This window comes from Hippocampus zosterae, chromosome 16 (assembly GCF_025434085.1).
Source record: "Hippocampus zosterae strain Florida chromosome 16, ASM2543408v3, whole genome shotgun sequence".
Lineage (NCBI taxonomy): Eukaryota > Metazoa > Chordata > Actinopteri > Syngnathiformes > Syngnathidae > Hippocampus > Hippocampus zosterae.
The window spans coordinates 15,804,090-15,819,826 of record NC_067466.1 but is presented as its reverse complement, the minus strand read 5'-3'; the positions used below and the strand labels follow the sequence as shown (position 1 = coordinate 15,819,826).

At 49.1% G+C, this 15,737-nt stretch overlaps 2 protein-coding genes across 10 annotated transcripts in view; one reads left to right on the top strand and one right to left on the bottom strand.

Annotated features, from left to right (window-relative positions):
• The first annotated feature begins 379 nt into the window (after positions 1-379).
• zar1l (zygote arrest 1-like) lies at positions 380-2,124 on the top strand. The gene is made up of 4 exons (XM_052047594.1): positions 380-1,067; positions 1,401-1,493; positions 1,690-1,764; positions 1,907-2,124. The coding sequence occupies exons 1-4, from the start codon at positions 510-512 to the stop codon at positions 2,048-2,050; spliced, it is 870 nt and encodes a 289-aa protein (XP_051903554.1). The 5' UTR covers positions 380-509; the 3' UTR covers positions 2,051-2,124.
• Positions 2,125-2,441: 317 nt separating this feature from the next.
• fryb (furry homolog b (Drosophila)) overlaps positions 2,442-15,737 on the bottom strand; it is a 39,873-nt gene continuing 26,577 nt past the window's right edge. For 5 of the 9 annotated variants that reach the window (XM_052047586.1, XM_052047580.1, XM_052047581.1 and 2 more), the window contains exons 38-64: positions 15,419-15,510; positions 15,153-15,246; positions 14,854-15,073; positions 14,438-14,589; positions 14,072-14,259; positions 13,891-13,985; positions 13,397-13,595; positions 13,091-13,312; positions 12,548-12,746; positions 12,383-12,480; positions 12,061-12,231; positions 11,849-11,989; positions 10,954-11,139; positions 10,708-10,872; positions 10,258-10,332; positions 9,975-10,148; positions 8,328-8,522; positions 8,082-8,222; positions 7,788-7,996; positions 7,456-7,660; positions 6,861-7,010; positions 6,693-6,791; positions 6,056-6,139; positions 5,378-5,395; positions 5,115-5,225; positions 4,305-4,543; positions 2,442-4,228 (exon numbers count right to left, since the gene is read on the bottom strand). In XM_052047586.1, coding sequence (XP_051903546.1) covers positions 3,970-4,228; positions 4,305-4,543; positions 5,115-5,225; positions 5,378-5,395; positions 6,056-6,139; positions 6,693-6,791; positions 6,861-7,010; positions 7,456-7,660; positions 7,788-7,996; positions 8,082-8,222; positions 8,328-8,522; positions 9,975-10,148; positions 10,258-10,332; positions 10,708-10,872; positions 10,954-11,139; positions 11,849-11,989; positions 12,061-12,231; positions 12,383-12,480; positions 12,548-12,746; positions 13,091-13,312; positions 13,397-13,595; positions 13,891-13,985; positions 14,072-14,259; positions 14,438-14,589; positions 14,854-15,073; positions 15,153-15,246; positions 15,419-15,510 — 4,181 coding nt within the window. In that variant the 3' untranslated portion in view covers positions 2,442-3,969. The remainder of the gene's footprint in view (positions 4,229-4,304; positions 4,544-5,114; positions 5,226-5,377; positions 5,396-6,055; positions 6,140-6,692; positions 6,792-6,860; positions 7,011-7,455; positions 7,661-7,787; positions 7,997-8,081; positions 8,223-8,327; positions 8,523-9,974; positions 10,149-10,257; positions 10,333-10,707; positions 10,873-10,953; positions 11,140-11,848; positions 11,990-12,060; positions 12,232-12,382; positions 12,481-12,547; positions 12,747-13,090; positions 13,313-13,396; positions 13,596-13,890; positions 13,986-14,071; positions 14,260-14,437; positions 14,590-14,853; positions 15,074-15,152; positions 15,247-15,418; positions 15,511-15,737) is intronic. The other 4 variants (XM_052047583.1, XM_052047584.1, XM_052047588.1 and 1 more) reach the window with 2 other exon arrangements.

Here is a 15,737-nt window from a genome sequence, read left to right as displayed (position 1 = left end):
AAACGCGGTAACCTGCTAGAGGGCGCTCCAACACAACGATTTGAGGAGTTCATGCTCTGCACTGCAGAGAACACGAAGATAGATGACAGAAATATAATTAATAGAATTTTTAATATCATTTAAAAATATTTATATGACGTATTTCCTGTCTGGGATGGTAAATAACAACAAAACACAAACAGTTTACAGCTTTTACATTTACATACAACTGAACGGTATTGAACAATATGGTATTGTATAAGTGGACTGTAGCCTACTGGATAAAAATAAGCCACATAATTTAACACGCACAGTTTGTTCATTTAAATAAGTGAATCTCAACATGGGACTCACTCACTTACATTAGACTCTCGCGGGTTTATAAAAACGAATTGTCATCCATTCCACCGAAAAGAACTTTAGAACCCTGGCCCTGTTGCCAATCAGCTAATTGGCGTCCTCTCCGTCCAATCACGTGGTATAAACCCGAGCCGGCGAGCGCGGCCCCGGTTTCACTCTCTGGCTCCAGGATGGAGGGCTTCCCGTCCACCTTCCCTCCGCCCATCAGCGTGGTGTGCACCCCCGCTGTCAGCCCGGGCCCCGGGGGAGTTTGCTGGGCCAAACGGGAGGCGCGCTTCGTAACGCCGCACGGCCTCAACTACCTAGAGCTGTGCAAGGCCATCCTGGCTCAGGCGGGGCCGCCCCCCGGCGCCCGAACCCGGGAGTGCGGCGTTCAAGTGAACGCCAAAGTGGACAAAACGGTGCAATGCTCCTTGGGGCCCAAGACGCTGCTCGGCCAGGGGGTGGCCGATCACCTGCAGCCCGCGGCGGAGGGGGAAAAAGAGGAGGACGGAGAGGACGGCGACTGCGGTAAGGCACCCCGCACGCCTCCGGTGAGCCAGCTGCGCTTCTTCACCCGGCCCGTGTCTATCTACTCGCCCGTGTTCGAGCGCGGCTTTTCGGTCAAGCAAGACGAGGGAGAGCCGGAACTCCGTGGCGAGGAAGAAGAGGGGGAGGAGAGAGAAAAACATCCGGATGAAGTCATCAAGGGACCCGTACATCGTACCGGCAGGGGATCCAATTTACAGGTGGGCTTCATCAACCTTCTCCAAAAATTCCATTTAATATCAGTGTGCCAGTGTAACCCACGAATATGCCGTTATTTAAGACATTCTATCTATCTAAAATAAAGAAACAAAAATAACAAAGAACCAAAACATGCGTCATAACCGTTTGGGTCAATTTGAATGGAATATGTACACTCTTCAAACTGCTGGGTTAAAATAATCCAATTTGGTTTGAAAAAATTGAACTGACTTGCCAATTTGTAGGATTATAATTTATGTGACAGTTAAATTTTTATTTTAATTTTAGAAGTTTGTACGGGACTTGATGTGAATGTGTGTCTCTGTGTCGTGTAGTTCCTGGAGCAGAGGTACGGCTTCTTCCACTGCAAAAAGTGCAACATCCGGTGGGAGAGTGCTTACGTGTGGTGCATCTCTGGAACCAACAAGGTTAATTCACCTACAGTGGACATTTAAAGTTTACACACCCTCTGTTCAAATGCAAGGTTCTTGTGATATACAGTTTAAAAAAAAGATCAAGATAAATCACCCTTGAAACTACTGGCAACCCATATTGGGTTCGAATTTGAATGCGATCGGTTAATTCTACCGGTTAATGTATTTATATTGTGACACGTCTCCACAGGTATACTACAAGCAGCTCTGCCGGAAGTGTCAGGTGGGCTTCAACCCCTACAGAGTGGAGTCCATCATATGCAAGGTAGGAAGAGCTGCATTTCACTCACTTCTCCAATTTAAATCTCAAAAAGCAACTCTATCTTTTGTTTCGTTTGACATTTTTTGATTAACAATTGAAAGCGGATAGAAGAAATACTACACGTCTCCTCCATGTCGCGTTTCAGGGCTGCTCCGAGACATGCTGCAGCTGTGAGAAGAAGCAGAGGCACATCAACATGACCAGGCCTCACCGCCAGGATCTGTGCTGCCGATGCCGGGGCATGAAGCTCTCCTGTGACGCCACCTACAGCTTCAAATACATTGTCTGATGCTGTGACCGCGAGCGATGTCGTTGGCACTCCATGCCTCCCTCCCCATGTCATTTTTCTAAGGAATAAACTATGTGCATCACAAGTGTGGACTAAGAATCCTTCCCCACAATTTAAACTTCTGTCTTACTTACTGGGTCAATTTGACCCGTGGCATGTTTTGACTACCCTGCAGAAACTTGGTTAATTACATGACTGACCAACTCAATATCGTTGGTTGGTTTCATTAAAGCCACTCCGCAAATACCGTGATGGGTCAATTTGACCCATGACCCAACAGAAATGTTAACGTACCATCCGAAGATATATCGTTCCTAGGTCAATTTGACCCAGGGCTTCTTAAATTAGCTGAGGCCCGCGACCCGAATGAGGCTAAGCGTTGTCGAAAATGGAAGGTTTGTTTTAACTTTTACTTTAAACACCAAATTGGACAGAACTGAAAAGGACGTCACACAAAGGCTGTAAAAGTATTTACAAGGTGGACAAAAACAACTACAGTTTCAATCTAAAAAGCTTTTTTCTTTTTTTTTTCTTTTAAAAATGTGCAATTTCTCGTTCATCGGCATGCACGCACCTTCACTCTCGCACACACACACACACACACACCAAGATAACATGAAGCTTGAAGCTCCTTCAGTAGCGCAGACAAATGAACCATCTTTCCGATTTATCAATAATAAATATTTGAGACACTCCCTATAGTACGCATGCAGGTCACATGACTGATGAGGGGCGGGAAGTGATTAGTAGTCGCATACTTTTTGTCAGTGCTGAATGTCAGCACGCACACACGCTTACCTACTCTCTCATACACTCGCACACTTACTTTCTTATATATACAGAAACACACAAACAAATTGCTACGGTTTTAACATCCAGGCAAAATGTGGAAGTGTCACGTGGGGGAGGGGGGTGGGGGGGTGACAGTGCCAAGGTGCTACGGAGTCACAAAGGCGGCGGTGACGGGGAAAGACAGCCGACGTGTTCAAGTTATTCCAGCATTTGGCGTCTCTTACAGTAAGTAACACTTCCTCCTGTAGGTCCGTTTAGTGCAATAGGGACAATCCGGGACGGGGCGTTGTAGGAAGTGTCCGTCTTCCTCACACAAATCAGTCGTCGTCATCTTGGCATCCCAGTTAGCGCTCGTGTCAGGTCTGAGTGGAAGGGGTGGAGGGGGTGCCCTACCATGCCCAGGTAGGGAGACAAGGGTGCCGGTGAGTTGAGGTCGGGGGATGGACGAAGAGACGGGGACATGGGTCATGAGGGCGTGACCGGGTGGGAATTATTTGTGCATTTATTTGATTTCCTTGAGATCCAGTTTAAGGTCCATGTACTCGTACACTTTTTTTCCCCCTTTTGTTAGTGCCACTTTTGGCTGACTAGTACAACATTAAGCTGTTGGGAAGTTCAGGTCTGGACGTCGGGAGGCTCGGCGTTCAGGCAGCCCCCAGCTTTCAGGAGGGGGAGGGTGGTATGCCCCACTTTGCCCAGGTAGCGAGACAAGGGTGTGCCAGAGGTCACGAGGGGGCAACAGCAAGCCCATGATGCTGCCTCACCCGAAATCTCGGGGAAGTGGGAAGTGAGAGGCCGAGAGGCTGGGATGGGAGGGCGAGTGATGACATGGTGTGGATATGGAGGAGGCGGCTGAGGGAGGTGCTGGCGCTGAGGGGCATCGGGTGGCACGTTGGAGTAAGTCAGCAGATATGGTTGCGCGGTTACAGTTGGCAGGGCGTCTCGTTTGTTGCCGTGGGTACCAGGCGGCGGATGTTCTCCGAAGGCATCCAAATGCCGCCTCGGTCCCGAAACAAGGGGAGGAAAGTCAAGAATCGGTTGGGGAAGGTGGTTGGAACCGTCGTTCGGAGGCATATGGGAGGCGGCTTCTCGGTACGCCGCCCCGGGGTCCTCCCGGGGTGCTACTGTCAGAGGCTGGTCCCGGAGGCGCTGGAGTCGGGGAGGTAGGTGGTGACCACGCGGTAGCCCTGAGCGCGGCGGATCATGTCGCGGATCTCGCCGTTGAGCTCCAGCAGTTTGGAGCAGATCAGGCCCAGGTCCTGGCGCGAGCCGACCAGGGCGATGGTGCCCGTCTGGCCCAAAGTTTGGTGGCGGAAGTACACGTTGAGCAGAGTCTGGACCTCCTTCTCTGAGCCGCCGCCAAACACGCCGTGAGGCCATCGACGCCTGGAATTAATTCAGATCTCTAATGTAGCTTTTGTACGGTGGCATTCCTATTTAATACTCCCTCCCTTTTGTTTACCTGCACTCTTGAATGTAGCGGACGGCCTTGGTGAACTCGTGGTTCTTCAGACAGTCCAGTATGGCCTTGACTGCCGCCTCTGACGATGGGAAGCTGGGCACCACCATGGCGGCCATGTGGGCGGCGTGGGTGTGGACCGAGTGGGCCGAGTGTTCGTGCTCCAGGTCCCTGGCCACCGCCGCCTCCGCCGCCTGCAGGCTGCCGCGAAGTTCGCTCAGCTCCCGAGACATGTTCAGCAGCTAAAAGAACAACGATGGAAACATAATGCAATCCATCTTTAATGCTATAGCGCTCTCACAACAGCTGCAGTTCTAACAAAACGCTTTACAGAACATTTAACATTCATTCATTCATTCATCTTCCGAGCCGCTTGATCCTCACTAGGGTCGCGGGGGGTGCTGGAGCCTATCCCAGCTGTCTTCGGGCAGCAGGCGGGGGACACCCTGAATCGGTTGCCAGCCAATCGCAGGGCACACAGAGACGAACAACCATTCGCACTCACACTCACACCTAGGGACAATTTAGAGTGTTCAATCAGCCTGCCATGCATGTTTTTGGATTGTGGGAGGAAACCGGAGCACCCGGAGAAAACCCACGTAGGCCCGGGGAGAACATGCAAACTCCACACAGGGAGGCCGGAGCTGGAATTGAACCCGGTACCTCTGCACTGTGAAGCCGACGTGCTAACCACTGGACTGCCGGGCCGCCAACATTTAACATATTATGGGAATTATTTCTAGTCATATTTATAGTTTTTGGAAACTGACAACAAATTTGCTCTTAAGAGTTTCTCGTGGTTGAAATGCTCACCTCGGGTACGGAGCTGATAGCGTGAACCTGACCGATGAGCGAGCAGTAGGACTGGAAGAGCAGCAGGAGCTGGAAATGCAGCTTGTAAAGCCTCTGGCACAGCTCCAGTTGCTGCCAAAATGTCAAAGAACATCAGTCAGGGCTTTGACGGACACCTTCGATTGACGACGGTGGCAGCGGCGGCATCAAGACGTGATTGCGGCGTGCGTGCAGAACTAATTAGCCATTTTTATCAGGCGGGAGCAAAGAGGAGAAGAACTTACGGCCAGAGACTCCATTTGCTAGAGTGTGAGGGCGTGTTAGAGGAAGAAAATAGCATCAGTCAGACACATGCCAACTCACACGGTCGGCATCTATGATGCCAACTTTGTTGTTGAGCTCTTCAAAGAGACATATTAAGCATTCTTTTGACACTAACATCACAGTAAGCCTTATTTGCATGACTTCCCCCTACACAGAGTTTCTTAAGCAATGACGAAATTACGACTATTGACAAAGCCAAAAGGTAACCAGCGCTAGCAGCGTTAGCACTGACTAGCATTAGCTCCTGCCAAATAATAATAATGTTTGGTCGTCAATGAGGAGGTGGGGATTATTTGTGTTTGAATATGTCACGTATCACATCACTACATTTGTGTTGGAATTTGGTGGTCATGTGATGATGCAACTAAAAATATGTTCCGAATTCTTGATCCTTGAACAGACACTATTAAAACGCCTGTGGGAACGCTTCATTCATTCATTCATTCATTCATTCATTCATTCATTCATTCATTCATTCATTCATTCATTCATTCATCTTCCTAACCGCTTGATCCTCACTAGGGTTTGTGATGACAAATAAAATGCAGAATATGTCTCTTAAAGTCACTGAATAAAGCCAACCGCAAACAGGAAACAGGAAACAGGAAACAGAAAGTACTCAAGTAAGAGTTCCCTACTTTCTCCTCAGAGTCTCCAGGCTGGCAGGTGACCACGCTTTCGCCAGGGCACCTGGGAAATGTGTCCTTACAGCTGCGCAGCCACTAAAGGACACAGCAAACCACAAGGACTTGCATACTTACATCACATTTAAGATAAGATAAGATAAGATAAGATATCCTTTATTCGTCCCACACTGGGGAAATTTACAGCCTCCAGCAGCAAGAATGTATGTAGAAAGAAGAAAGGAGAAAGAGAAAAAAAACCAACAAACATCTTTCAATTAAATACAATATGAACACAAATGGATAAATCGCAGTACTATTTACAATTTTCCTTCACAATTTAACAATCGGTACAGCAACCATGTTTTGACTGAGCACTTCTCATTTTCGGTACTTGCAGTTCAGTGAATTTTTGAGTTCTTGAAAGCATTCGTGGCACTTTCCGTTCCAGGAACTTTTAGTTCTTGGTACTTTCAGGTCGTAGTGCCCAGGACTAAAATGGTTGAAATTAGATATGTTCTGCACCTGCTCAAGGGGTTTCTGTATCTCTCATAGTATGAGGTCGTTTTTTTAGGACGTTTCAACAACACATCCCAAGGTCCAAACGCAATGCTACTCCCGAAATTTCTTTCGGGATTTTTACGATTTTTACCGTGACAGCCGCATCCTCCCTTGTGTTGTAGGTGTCCAGGTATTCCTGCAGCTCCAAGGCACTGAACTTCATCTTCTCCAGGAGGCCGTAAGACATGATCTAAAAAGCAAGAGGTAAGGCCAGAGTCCACAACCGAGCCCATGGGTCACTCGCTTGCGTTGAACTCACGGTGTCGGCATCGATGTATATGGTTGGGCAGTCGGAGCAGGTCGTCAGCATTTGAGAGGACTTGAGGAACTTGGAGCCGATCCCCCTCAGGCCCTCGCCCAGATAGGAGGCCGCATCGGTGGTCAAGGTGCAGAACTTTCCTTGGAGGTTCTGAAAACAAGTATTTTATTTTATTTTTTATTCATTCATTCATTCATCTTCCTAACCGCTTGATCCTCACTAGGGTCACGGGGGGGTGCTGGAGCCTATCCCAGCTGTCTCCGGGCAGTAGGCGGGGGACACCCTGAATCGGTTGCCAGCCAATCGCAGGGCACACAGAAACGAACAACCATCCACGCTCACACTCACACCTAGGGACAATTTAGAGTGTTCAATCAGCCTGCCACGCATGTTTTTGGAATGTGGGAGGAAACCGGAGCACCCGGAGAAAACCCACGCAGGCCCGGGGAGAACATGCAAACTCCACACAGGGAGGCCGGACCTGGAATCGAACCCGGTACCTCTGCACTGTGAAGCCGACGTGCTAACCACTGGACTACCGGGCCGCATTTTATTTTTTAAATAGTACCAAATTATGAGCCAGGAAAAGCCTCACCCTGAAGAGCGATGAGAAGATCTGGAAGGTGTAGACGGCGCACGATCCGTCTGAGTCGGTCACCAACTGGTTGACGTGACAACGCCACGCCTCCTCGGCGTCGTCGCACACCGCCGGCTGGAACGCGGCCAAGATGGCGGAGAAAAACGGAGACGGCGGAGGCGGGAATCCCAGGTCCTCCAGGTCATCCACGTCGTCACGTAATCTGTTGCCGTGGTGAGATTTTATCCAACTTGTTTTTTTACATATTTTTAATAAAGAGGTCAAGAATGCAGCAAAATAAAGAATGCCAACAAGTTTCGTTTAATCTTGCAACATAACATCATCCTCACCTAGGCAGACTATTCGGGTCTAGAAAGTCCAGCGGCGGTTGGCAATAGTCGTGCCGACGGTCCAGACGTGGCGTTCGCACCTGCGCTTGCCCCGGCAGCTCCAGCGTGAAACTCTCGCCGCAGTCCGAGCCGGCGGCAAGCTCGTTGGTGCTCAAAGACAGCTCGTCGTCCTGAGCCTGAGTGTCCTCGTCGTCGCCACACACCCTCGCCTGCCCATGACACGAACGCACCATCGGCGTATACAAAAAAACTTTTGCGAACCCCTGCGGCGCATGTGTTTGCGCGGATTCCTACGTGTAGGCCGCTGAGGTGGTCATGCAGCAGCGCCCCCTGGCCCGGGGTGGTGGCGCCGAAGGACTGCGGGTCGGCGGACGTGTCGTAAGATGTGGAGAGAGAATCCGTGTGGTTGGTCTCATCCGATGGGGATGGATTCGTCTGGAAGGGAAAACCGACGGTGTCAGAGGAGAAACACGGCGACGACTTCTATTAATTCTGTAACGTGTCTTAAATGAAAGAATTATGGTAATGAGTTCTACACACCAGCTGGGAATGTGACAGGCTCTGGCTGGTGGAGGACTCCTCTTCCTCGGAGGACTCCTCAGAATCATGGGGGTCTTCGTGTCCCAAGCTGGGCGTGCTACCCGAGTGCTGGCTCTCCTCCAGCAGGTCGCCCAGCTCGGTGCTATCCAGGGATCGGCGCCGCACGCCCCAGTTAAAGTTGTCCACTGTTTCGCCCTGGAGGGAACGCACACAAAAACAGCAGCCCGGCAGGGTGGGGAGAGGGGTGGAAAGAAGGAGCGGTGATGGCGGTGAATTTTCCCAGTAGACGGCAACGTGTCACGTTTAATGTGCGCCGGATGAGAAGCGTTTTTTTTTTTTTTTTCAGATTTGTGTTCACGATGCCGGCACGCTGGTTTGTTCAACCACCAAGCGACAACATTGACGAAGGTGGGAGCAAGTCACAAATGAGCGAGTCATAAGCAAATCTCCAGCCTTGGAATCGAGTCACATGGGACACGGGGATGGAACGTGGACAGACATTCATTCATTCATTCATCTTCCGAGCAGCTTGATCCTCACTAGGGTTGCGGGGGGTGCTGGAGCCCATCCCAGCTGTCTCCGGGCAGTAGGCGGGGGACACCCTGAATCGGTTGCCAACCAATCGCAGGGCACACATAGACGAACAACCATCCACGCTCGCACTCACACCTAGGGACAATTTAAAGTGTTCAATCAGCCTGCCACGCATGTTTTTGGAATGTGGGAGGAAACCGGAGCACCCGGAGAAAACCCACGCAGGCCCGGGGAGAACATGCAAACTCCACACAGGGAGGCCTGAGCTGGAATCGAACCCGGTACCTCTGCACCGTGAAGCCGACGTGCTAACCACTGGACTACCGGGCCGCCCGTGGACAGACAATTGGGCCCAATTTTGACAGTTTCACTCAGGGGTGTACTCACTTTTGTTTTTAACACCTTCGACAATTATTAAAAGTAGTATGTCGTACTTGGAGGTGATGGTAAATTTTACACTGGTGTCCACTGACTACGCTGTACTTATTTCTCCCGTATTGCCCCAAGAGATAGAATCAAAAGTTTCCAAATACATTTAGGGTGTATTCACTCCGCGGTGAGATTACTGTATTGCAGTTCAAGTCGAGATTTCAAAAGTTTCAGAATAACGCGACGCACGTCCCACACCTCTGAACAACAACCATACTGGCAAAGGAGACAGAAAGACCACCACAGCTGTGAGATGAAAAGCTAATGCGGATGCTGAATGCAAGGAAAACTTACCTGGAGCTCCTGGTTCAGCACGGGGAAAAAACAGAGACACACAGTTAGACAGAGAGAGAGAGAGACACACACATACAAACACACGTACACAAACATCTCTAACATTTGCAGGGAAAAAAAAACAGTATGTTGTAAGGCACTTCAACAAGAGGTGTCCAAATAAAAACATGATAAATAATAGAAAGTACAAATCAGTATCATTACACTGAGGTCACGTGATGATGACAAAAAAAATGGTTTTTTTTTTCTCTAAAACAATTTACTCTTGGAATATTGGACATTTTTGCATGATTTTTTTTCTTAAAAAAATACATTACTCTCTTAATAGAGTGAACTTGATGTGAAAATGACAGAGGTTAGCATGGACGAAAGCCGACAGCCTGGACTCACCTCGCCGTCTTCCAGCTCCACATCCAGGAAGTCAAAGTCTCTGAAAACCCTGAATTGCTGCTCGCTGGCAGTGTCGTCCAGCGTGTCCTCCCTGGTGCCGCCCTCCTCCGACGACACGCCGCTCTCGCGCACTTCCATCATCATGTCCAGGTCGCCGCAGGATGAGAAGATCACCTGGGTGACAACAGCAAAAAGAAAAAAAAAAAAAGAACCCAGAGGGATTTCGCTCACAGAAATGTCCATGGTTTCATCTGTTCTTCCAGAGGAATGTGAAGCATCTTACCGATGGGTTCTTTGTTAGTCCAACTTCTTGACCACACAGAGAAAGAACATTTACCAGCTTTTCTCTGGTCCGCTTCTAAAGGAGGGATGAAAACTCACTCACAAAAGGCGCATAAGCAAATACCGAAAAGATGGAAAAAGTGACCAATTTAAACAACAAAATCAATCATTACCAAGTTGACACTTCTAAAAATGTTTCTTCCAAGTGTGGCATCACGGTGAGATCAAAACATGTTTTTTTTTTCTGAAAAATTATGACATCGTCCTCGGAAAAAAAAAAGATTTATTTCTTGAAAAAAAATATGTAGTCTTTTTTTTACTTTTGAAAAATTCTGTGTAATTCTTGAAAAAAAAATTCCCCACTTTTGTGTCGATAAATACAACTATACTCTGAAAAAAAAAAAGACTTTGACTTGTAATTGACTTTCTTCTCTACTACACATTGCACTACCTGAGAAGACTGCGGTTGCCTCCAGCTGACGGGAACCAGGATGGTGTTGGAGTTGGATCCCGATGAGGTGGAGGAGGTACTCCGGGTGACAGCCATGGCTCGGGCCTTGCCCTCCCTGACGGCAGAGCCCTGTAGCGCGTCAAAGCGCCGCCCGATCACCGGCGTCTGCGAGGAAAAGAAGCGTGGTACTACTCGGGCCAGCGACATGGCCTCAAAATAAAATCTCAGCCGTACTTCCTCTCTCACCTCGGAAATATCAAAGGTGAAGTCCAGGGTTTTCCCGGGGAGTGCCTTGGCTGAGCCATCCCACACTCGGCTCACCTCCAGGTTGGAGATGTCGCCGTGAGCCTGACCGTACACTGGGTGCACAAGGCTGGCCGAGCGCGACACCACCAGCTTCAGGATGTTCAGGGCGTCCTTCCAATGCACCGTCTGCCGAGACACGCAGGCTTTGTTTTTCTTCTTTACTTCTTTTTATGATGGTCTAAAATTATTTTTTGTTCCGTAAACCTCCACACGCGGTGTAATAATTCTCCTGTTAAATCGCTGGTTAATCTGAGCTATTATAAAATTGAAAAATATAGGAGAAAAAAATTATTTAAAATGTTCTGCGAGGCACATTTTTGCTCTTCTTGTCATCTTTAAATGATTGAATGAATGGATATTCATTTTTCTTTATTCTAGTCTATTCTTTGAGGGGTTTTTTTTTTCATCATCAATTCAATTGGGCGGCCCGGTAGTCCAGTGGTTAGCACGTCGGCTTCACAGTGCAGAGGTACCGGGTTCGATTCCAGCTCCGGCCTCCCTGTGTGGAGTTTGCATGTTCTCCCCGGGCCTACATGGGTTTTCTCCGGGTGCTCCGGTTTCCTCCCACATTCCAAAAACATTGCGTGGCAGGCTGATTGGACGCTCTAAATTGTCCCTAGGTGTGAGTGCGAATGGTTGTTCGTTTCTGTGTGCCCTGCGATTGGCTGGCAACCGATTCAGGGTGTCCCCCGCCTACTGCCCGGAGACAGCTGGGATAGGCTCCAGCACCCCCCGCGACCCTAGTGAGGATCAAGCGGCTCGGAAGATGAATGAATGAATGAATGAATGAATCATCAATTCAATTTTAAACAAAAATAAAATTGAGAACACTCACTTGTACAAACTTTTCGATGGTCTTGGTGACATCAGCGTTGAACTGCTTGACGTGGACGGCGCTCAGGTCCATGTGGCTGAGCAGGCAGTAGATGATCTGCAGGAGGGACTGTTGCATGCTGGGAAGGCCTTTATCCAGCAGCTGCCCGACACACGATTGTTACATTACTATGTCATCGGTCGGCAGCACACATTCAAAACAGGAGCCCGCACCTCCGCCATGTAGGTAACCATGTTGAGCGTGATGTCGGAAAAGGCCTCGTGGAGGTAGCGGCACACCACGCTGACCCAGGAGAAAGGGTCCCGCGTGTACGAGCGCGTCTTGTACAGTGTCATCACATGGGCCAGGTGGGACAGCTTGGTGTTCTTCTCCACCAAACACACCTGACAAAAGAAGGAACGACCAGAGATAATGTTCATTCAATGAAAAGCAGACTTAAATCACCTAAGAATCAGTTTATATGGTGACGAAAGGCCAAAATGGGAACAAAAACAATAGAGGACATAAAAAATACATTTTTATTGTGTACTTCACCTGCGCGATTCTCTCTGCACTCTCCTTACAGAATTGCGTGGGGTGCCCAAAGTGCTGCACCAGGTGTGGTAGCAGACACAGTACGTTGAGAGGGAAACCTGCACGGGGAGCGCTGGTTAGTGCCATCATGAGGAAAGACTGTGCGGTTATGGGACTTAGTCCTACCCAAAGACTGCGAGCTGTCCACCACGGGTACGCGTGACACGGGCGTGAGCTGGCAAAAGAGCTGCAAGGTGAGGTCGGAGGTGGCCTGGGAGGTGAAGCCCTTCAGTAGAAGTTGCTGGATGCCAGAGAAGCCGCTCCACCTCAGCTGAGCCTGGAGCTTCTCCAAACGCTCGCGGTTCTCCGCCCGGTCCAAAGGCACCTGGCAAAGTGGGTCAAAATGAACCAAAAAAAAAAAAAAGGAGAAAGTCCGAAATCTGTCTGTGTTCAGGTTTTTATCAATTCAGCAGCCGTTTGAAGAGCCCTTTTTTTTAATTTAAGTTTCTGAACGGCCCTGTTGATAAGCATCAAAACCAAACAAGCCTTTTTGACCCTCTCTGATGTTCCATTTCAATTTAAAAGAAAAAAAAGAAGTGATAAAAACTCTTCTGCTGACATAATTTTAATATTTCATATTTCATTTTAATTATATTTTAAACCCCGAAATATCCTACAGTGTAATTACTCTCCTGGTATGTGACTGATAGACTTAATTAATTGTCGTACCTTGGACAGGAGCTTGTGCACAAGGCGTAGCGACATCTGGTACTCGAATTCAAAGTCCGACTCCATGAGTGAGACGGCCACCCAGAAGACGGTGGCCAGTATGGAGGACGGGTGCGACACATGGGCGGGGTCCGACAGGACGCTGGGATCGATGCGATTGGTTGACGAAGTGCAGGACCCCGGGCTCCGCCCCAGCCGTGCCAGGCCATGACTGTTGCAGGCCTAACCAAAACACACACACGCATGTAGAACTTGATATTATGTTCACGAACTTTTCAAGTTTTACAATTTCACGAAAATCCGTACCTGAATACGATCCAGCGTGGCACTGCGAGGGGGGTCGCTGGACTGGTAGCCGCACTCGCCGAACTTCTTGGGTACTGAGTAGGAGCGTTGGTGGCGCTGAGACGACAGGCCCGCCAACCCTGGGCCGGGGAAGTTAAGTTGGCCCGTGCTCTTGCGGTTCATCAGCTTGTCACTCAGCACAAAGTCGGGTGATGAGGTTCTGGAAGGATTACAAGTAGCATGACAACTGTTAGCGTGTCAGCATTTTGGAAAGAATCATTTCAAAATAATTCTCTTGTTTGATTGCTATCTGACTTTTCGCATGTTGAAAAACACTGTGCGGATACCAGCCGTTAGCATGTAAACATTTGGTCAAGTTTCATTGGAAGTAACAACCATGGCCCGTTGTATTTGTCAGGTTACAACCTTTTGAGAACTTATCATACCCACGGTTGGCATGTCATGATTTTATCATTACACTTTTGTCCATAAAGTGTAAAGAGCAGATTGCTTACCTGGTTAGCGCCGCCATGAGGTCGCTGTTCTTCAGACACTCTGCCAGGTTAACCACCACCGATTCCAATGTGAGCAGAACCTCCATTACGTAACCCTGACACAAAACATCTTGTTAAACAAGAAAGGCGATGCAAGTCTTTTTTTTTTTTTTTTTATTCCTTGGAGTGGAGGTATCCTCACCTGCACCTCGTCGCCGTGCTCGCCCACCACCTCAACGAGGCGAGAGACCAAGTCGGACACGGCGTGGTTGTTGATGGGCTGCTTGAGGGCCCGGAAGATTTGAAAAGAGCGGCCGGCGTAGTGGCGAGATGAGCTGCACAACGCCGTCTGCAACGCCACGTCGCTAAGCTGCTGCTCCAGGTGGAAGTCTGCACAAAAAAAAAAAAACAAGTTCACATGTCTACGCAATACATCTACTGTTGGAGTCTCTCAAAGGTTTACATGGACCCACTTTTTGTAGTTAAAAGGGGATGACGACTTATTAAATGTTTACTCAACATTATCTCGAATGCAATTCTGTGTTGCACTTGTGACGTCTAGCCTCACCTGACTTTGACTCCTTGAAGACGGAGATGACGTGGCGCAAGAAGTTGGAAAGCTGTTCGGTGCTCTTCGAGTTTGGGTTTTTGGGCGTGATGTCCTCGTGCACCCACAGCGGCCCCAAGGCTCTGAGCAACAACAACACAGTACTCCAGGCACTGCACACCCGCCACCGATAGCACCACACACCGCGTTAGGTCAGGGACACTTCATGCACTTTTGAACCCCCCTGTTTATGTTATGTGGGAGGTCAAACGGACACCCTCAAAACTTAGTTTTATAGAAATTGTACTTTATCATGTTTTGGATTTTTGAAGTTGACATGTTGTTGTTGCAGGTCGTATTACTCTCGCTCTCTCTTTCTCTCTCTATTTATTTGAAAATCGATGAGAAAATCTTAAAAAATAGCTTTGTGCACATACCTTGTGGAGAGGAACTCAATGAGTTTGTTGGTCTTCTCGTCCGTCTCGTGGGGCGTGTCCTCCAGGTCCTCCAGGTCGTCTGGCGTAACCAGCGGCAGGTTGCCCACGCTGCCCGCTGTGCTACCGCCGCCCAGGCTAACCGAAGATGAGTTGGACATGGAGCCGAGGCCTGAGTCGACCATGGGTGAAGCCTGGCACTCCCGCAGGAAATCGGGCACGTCTGTCCATCCGCGGGAAACAAGCGTGGGCCATTAGTGGTTTGCAGTCAGGGGAACGAGGATGGACAGGGAGGGTCTTACTTGAGTGCTGATGGTCGCTGTGATAGCTGGACTTGATGGTGAGAGTTTTGTTGTCACTGCTCTCTCTGGTCAACATTAACACGGAGGCGATCACCTGCAATGAGATGGCAAGATGAGGATGAGGAAGAGGGGGTGGAAGACGGAAGAGAAGGGGGAGGTGGAGGAGAAACTGGAGGTCGAACAGTAAGCTATACTGGAAGAAGAGGAGGAAAAAGAGAAGAGGGGGAGACTTTGGGGAGGTGGAAGAGGAAGCCTCCGTCCCTCACCTGGAAGTTGTTGTTACACGACAGCGCTATGAGGAGGTGCAGTAGGAGGCGCTTGCTGTGCTCGTATACCTCCGGCCTATAGTGGTCCAGGCCTAATGATGACACACACAAACAGAGAAACACTTAACAATCCGCACCCTCAAAACAAAATGGCTGAGGGCTTCTGTGCTCACATTTGATGGCTGGGCAGACATGCCAAACATGCATCAAACACCATTTCATGAATATTTCTCCTTTAAATTGATGCGTCTTGTTGGCAGAAATAATGACATGGGAGGGTGTGCGTGGGACATCAGAACAGTGAGAAGATGACGAGTGC

Coding starts and splice junctions, on each gene's coding strand:
- zar1l (XM_052047594.1), top strand. CDS start 510: ATGGAGGGCTTCCCGTCCACCTTCCCTCCGCCCATCAGCGTGGTGTGC. Junction 1,494..1,689: donor GCATCTCTGGAACCAACAAG/GTTAATTCACCT, acceptor ACGTCTCCACAG/GTATACTACAAGCAGCTCTG. Junction 1,765..1,906: donor TGGAGTCCATCATATGCAAG/GTAGGAAGAGCT, acceptor GTCGCGTTTCAG/GGCTGCTCCGAGACATGCTG.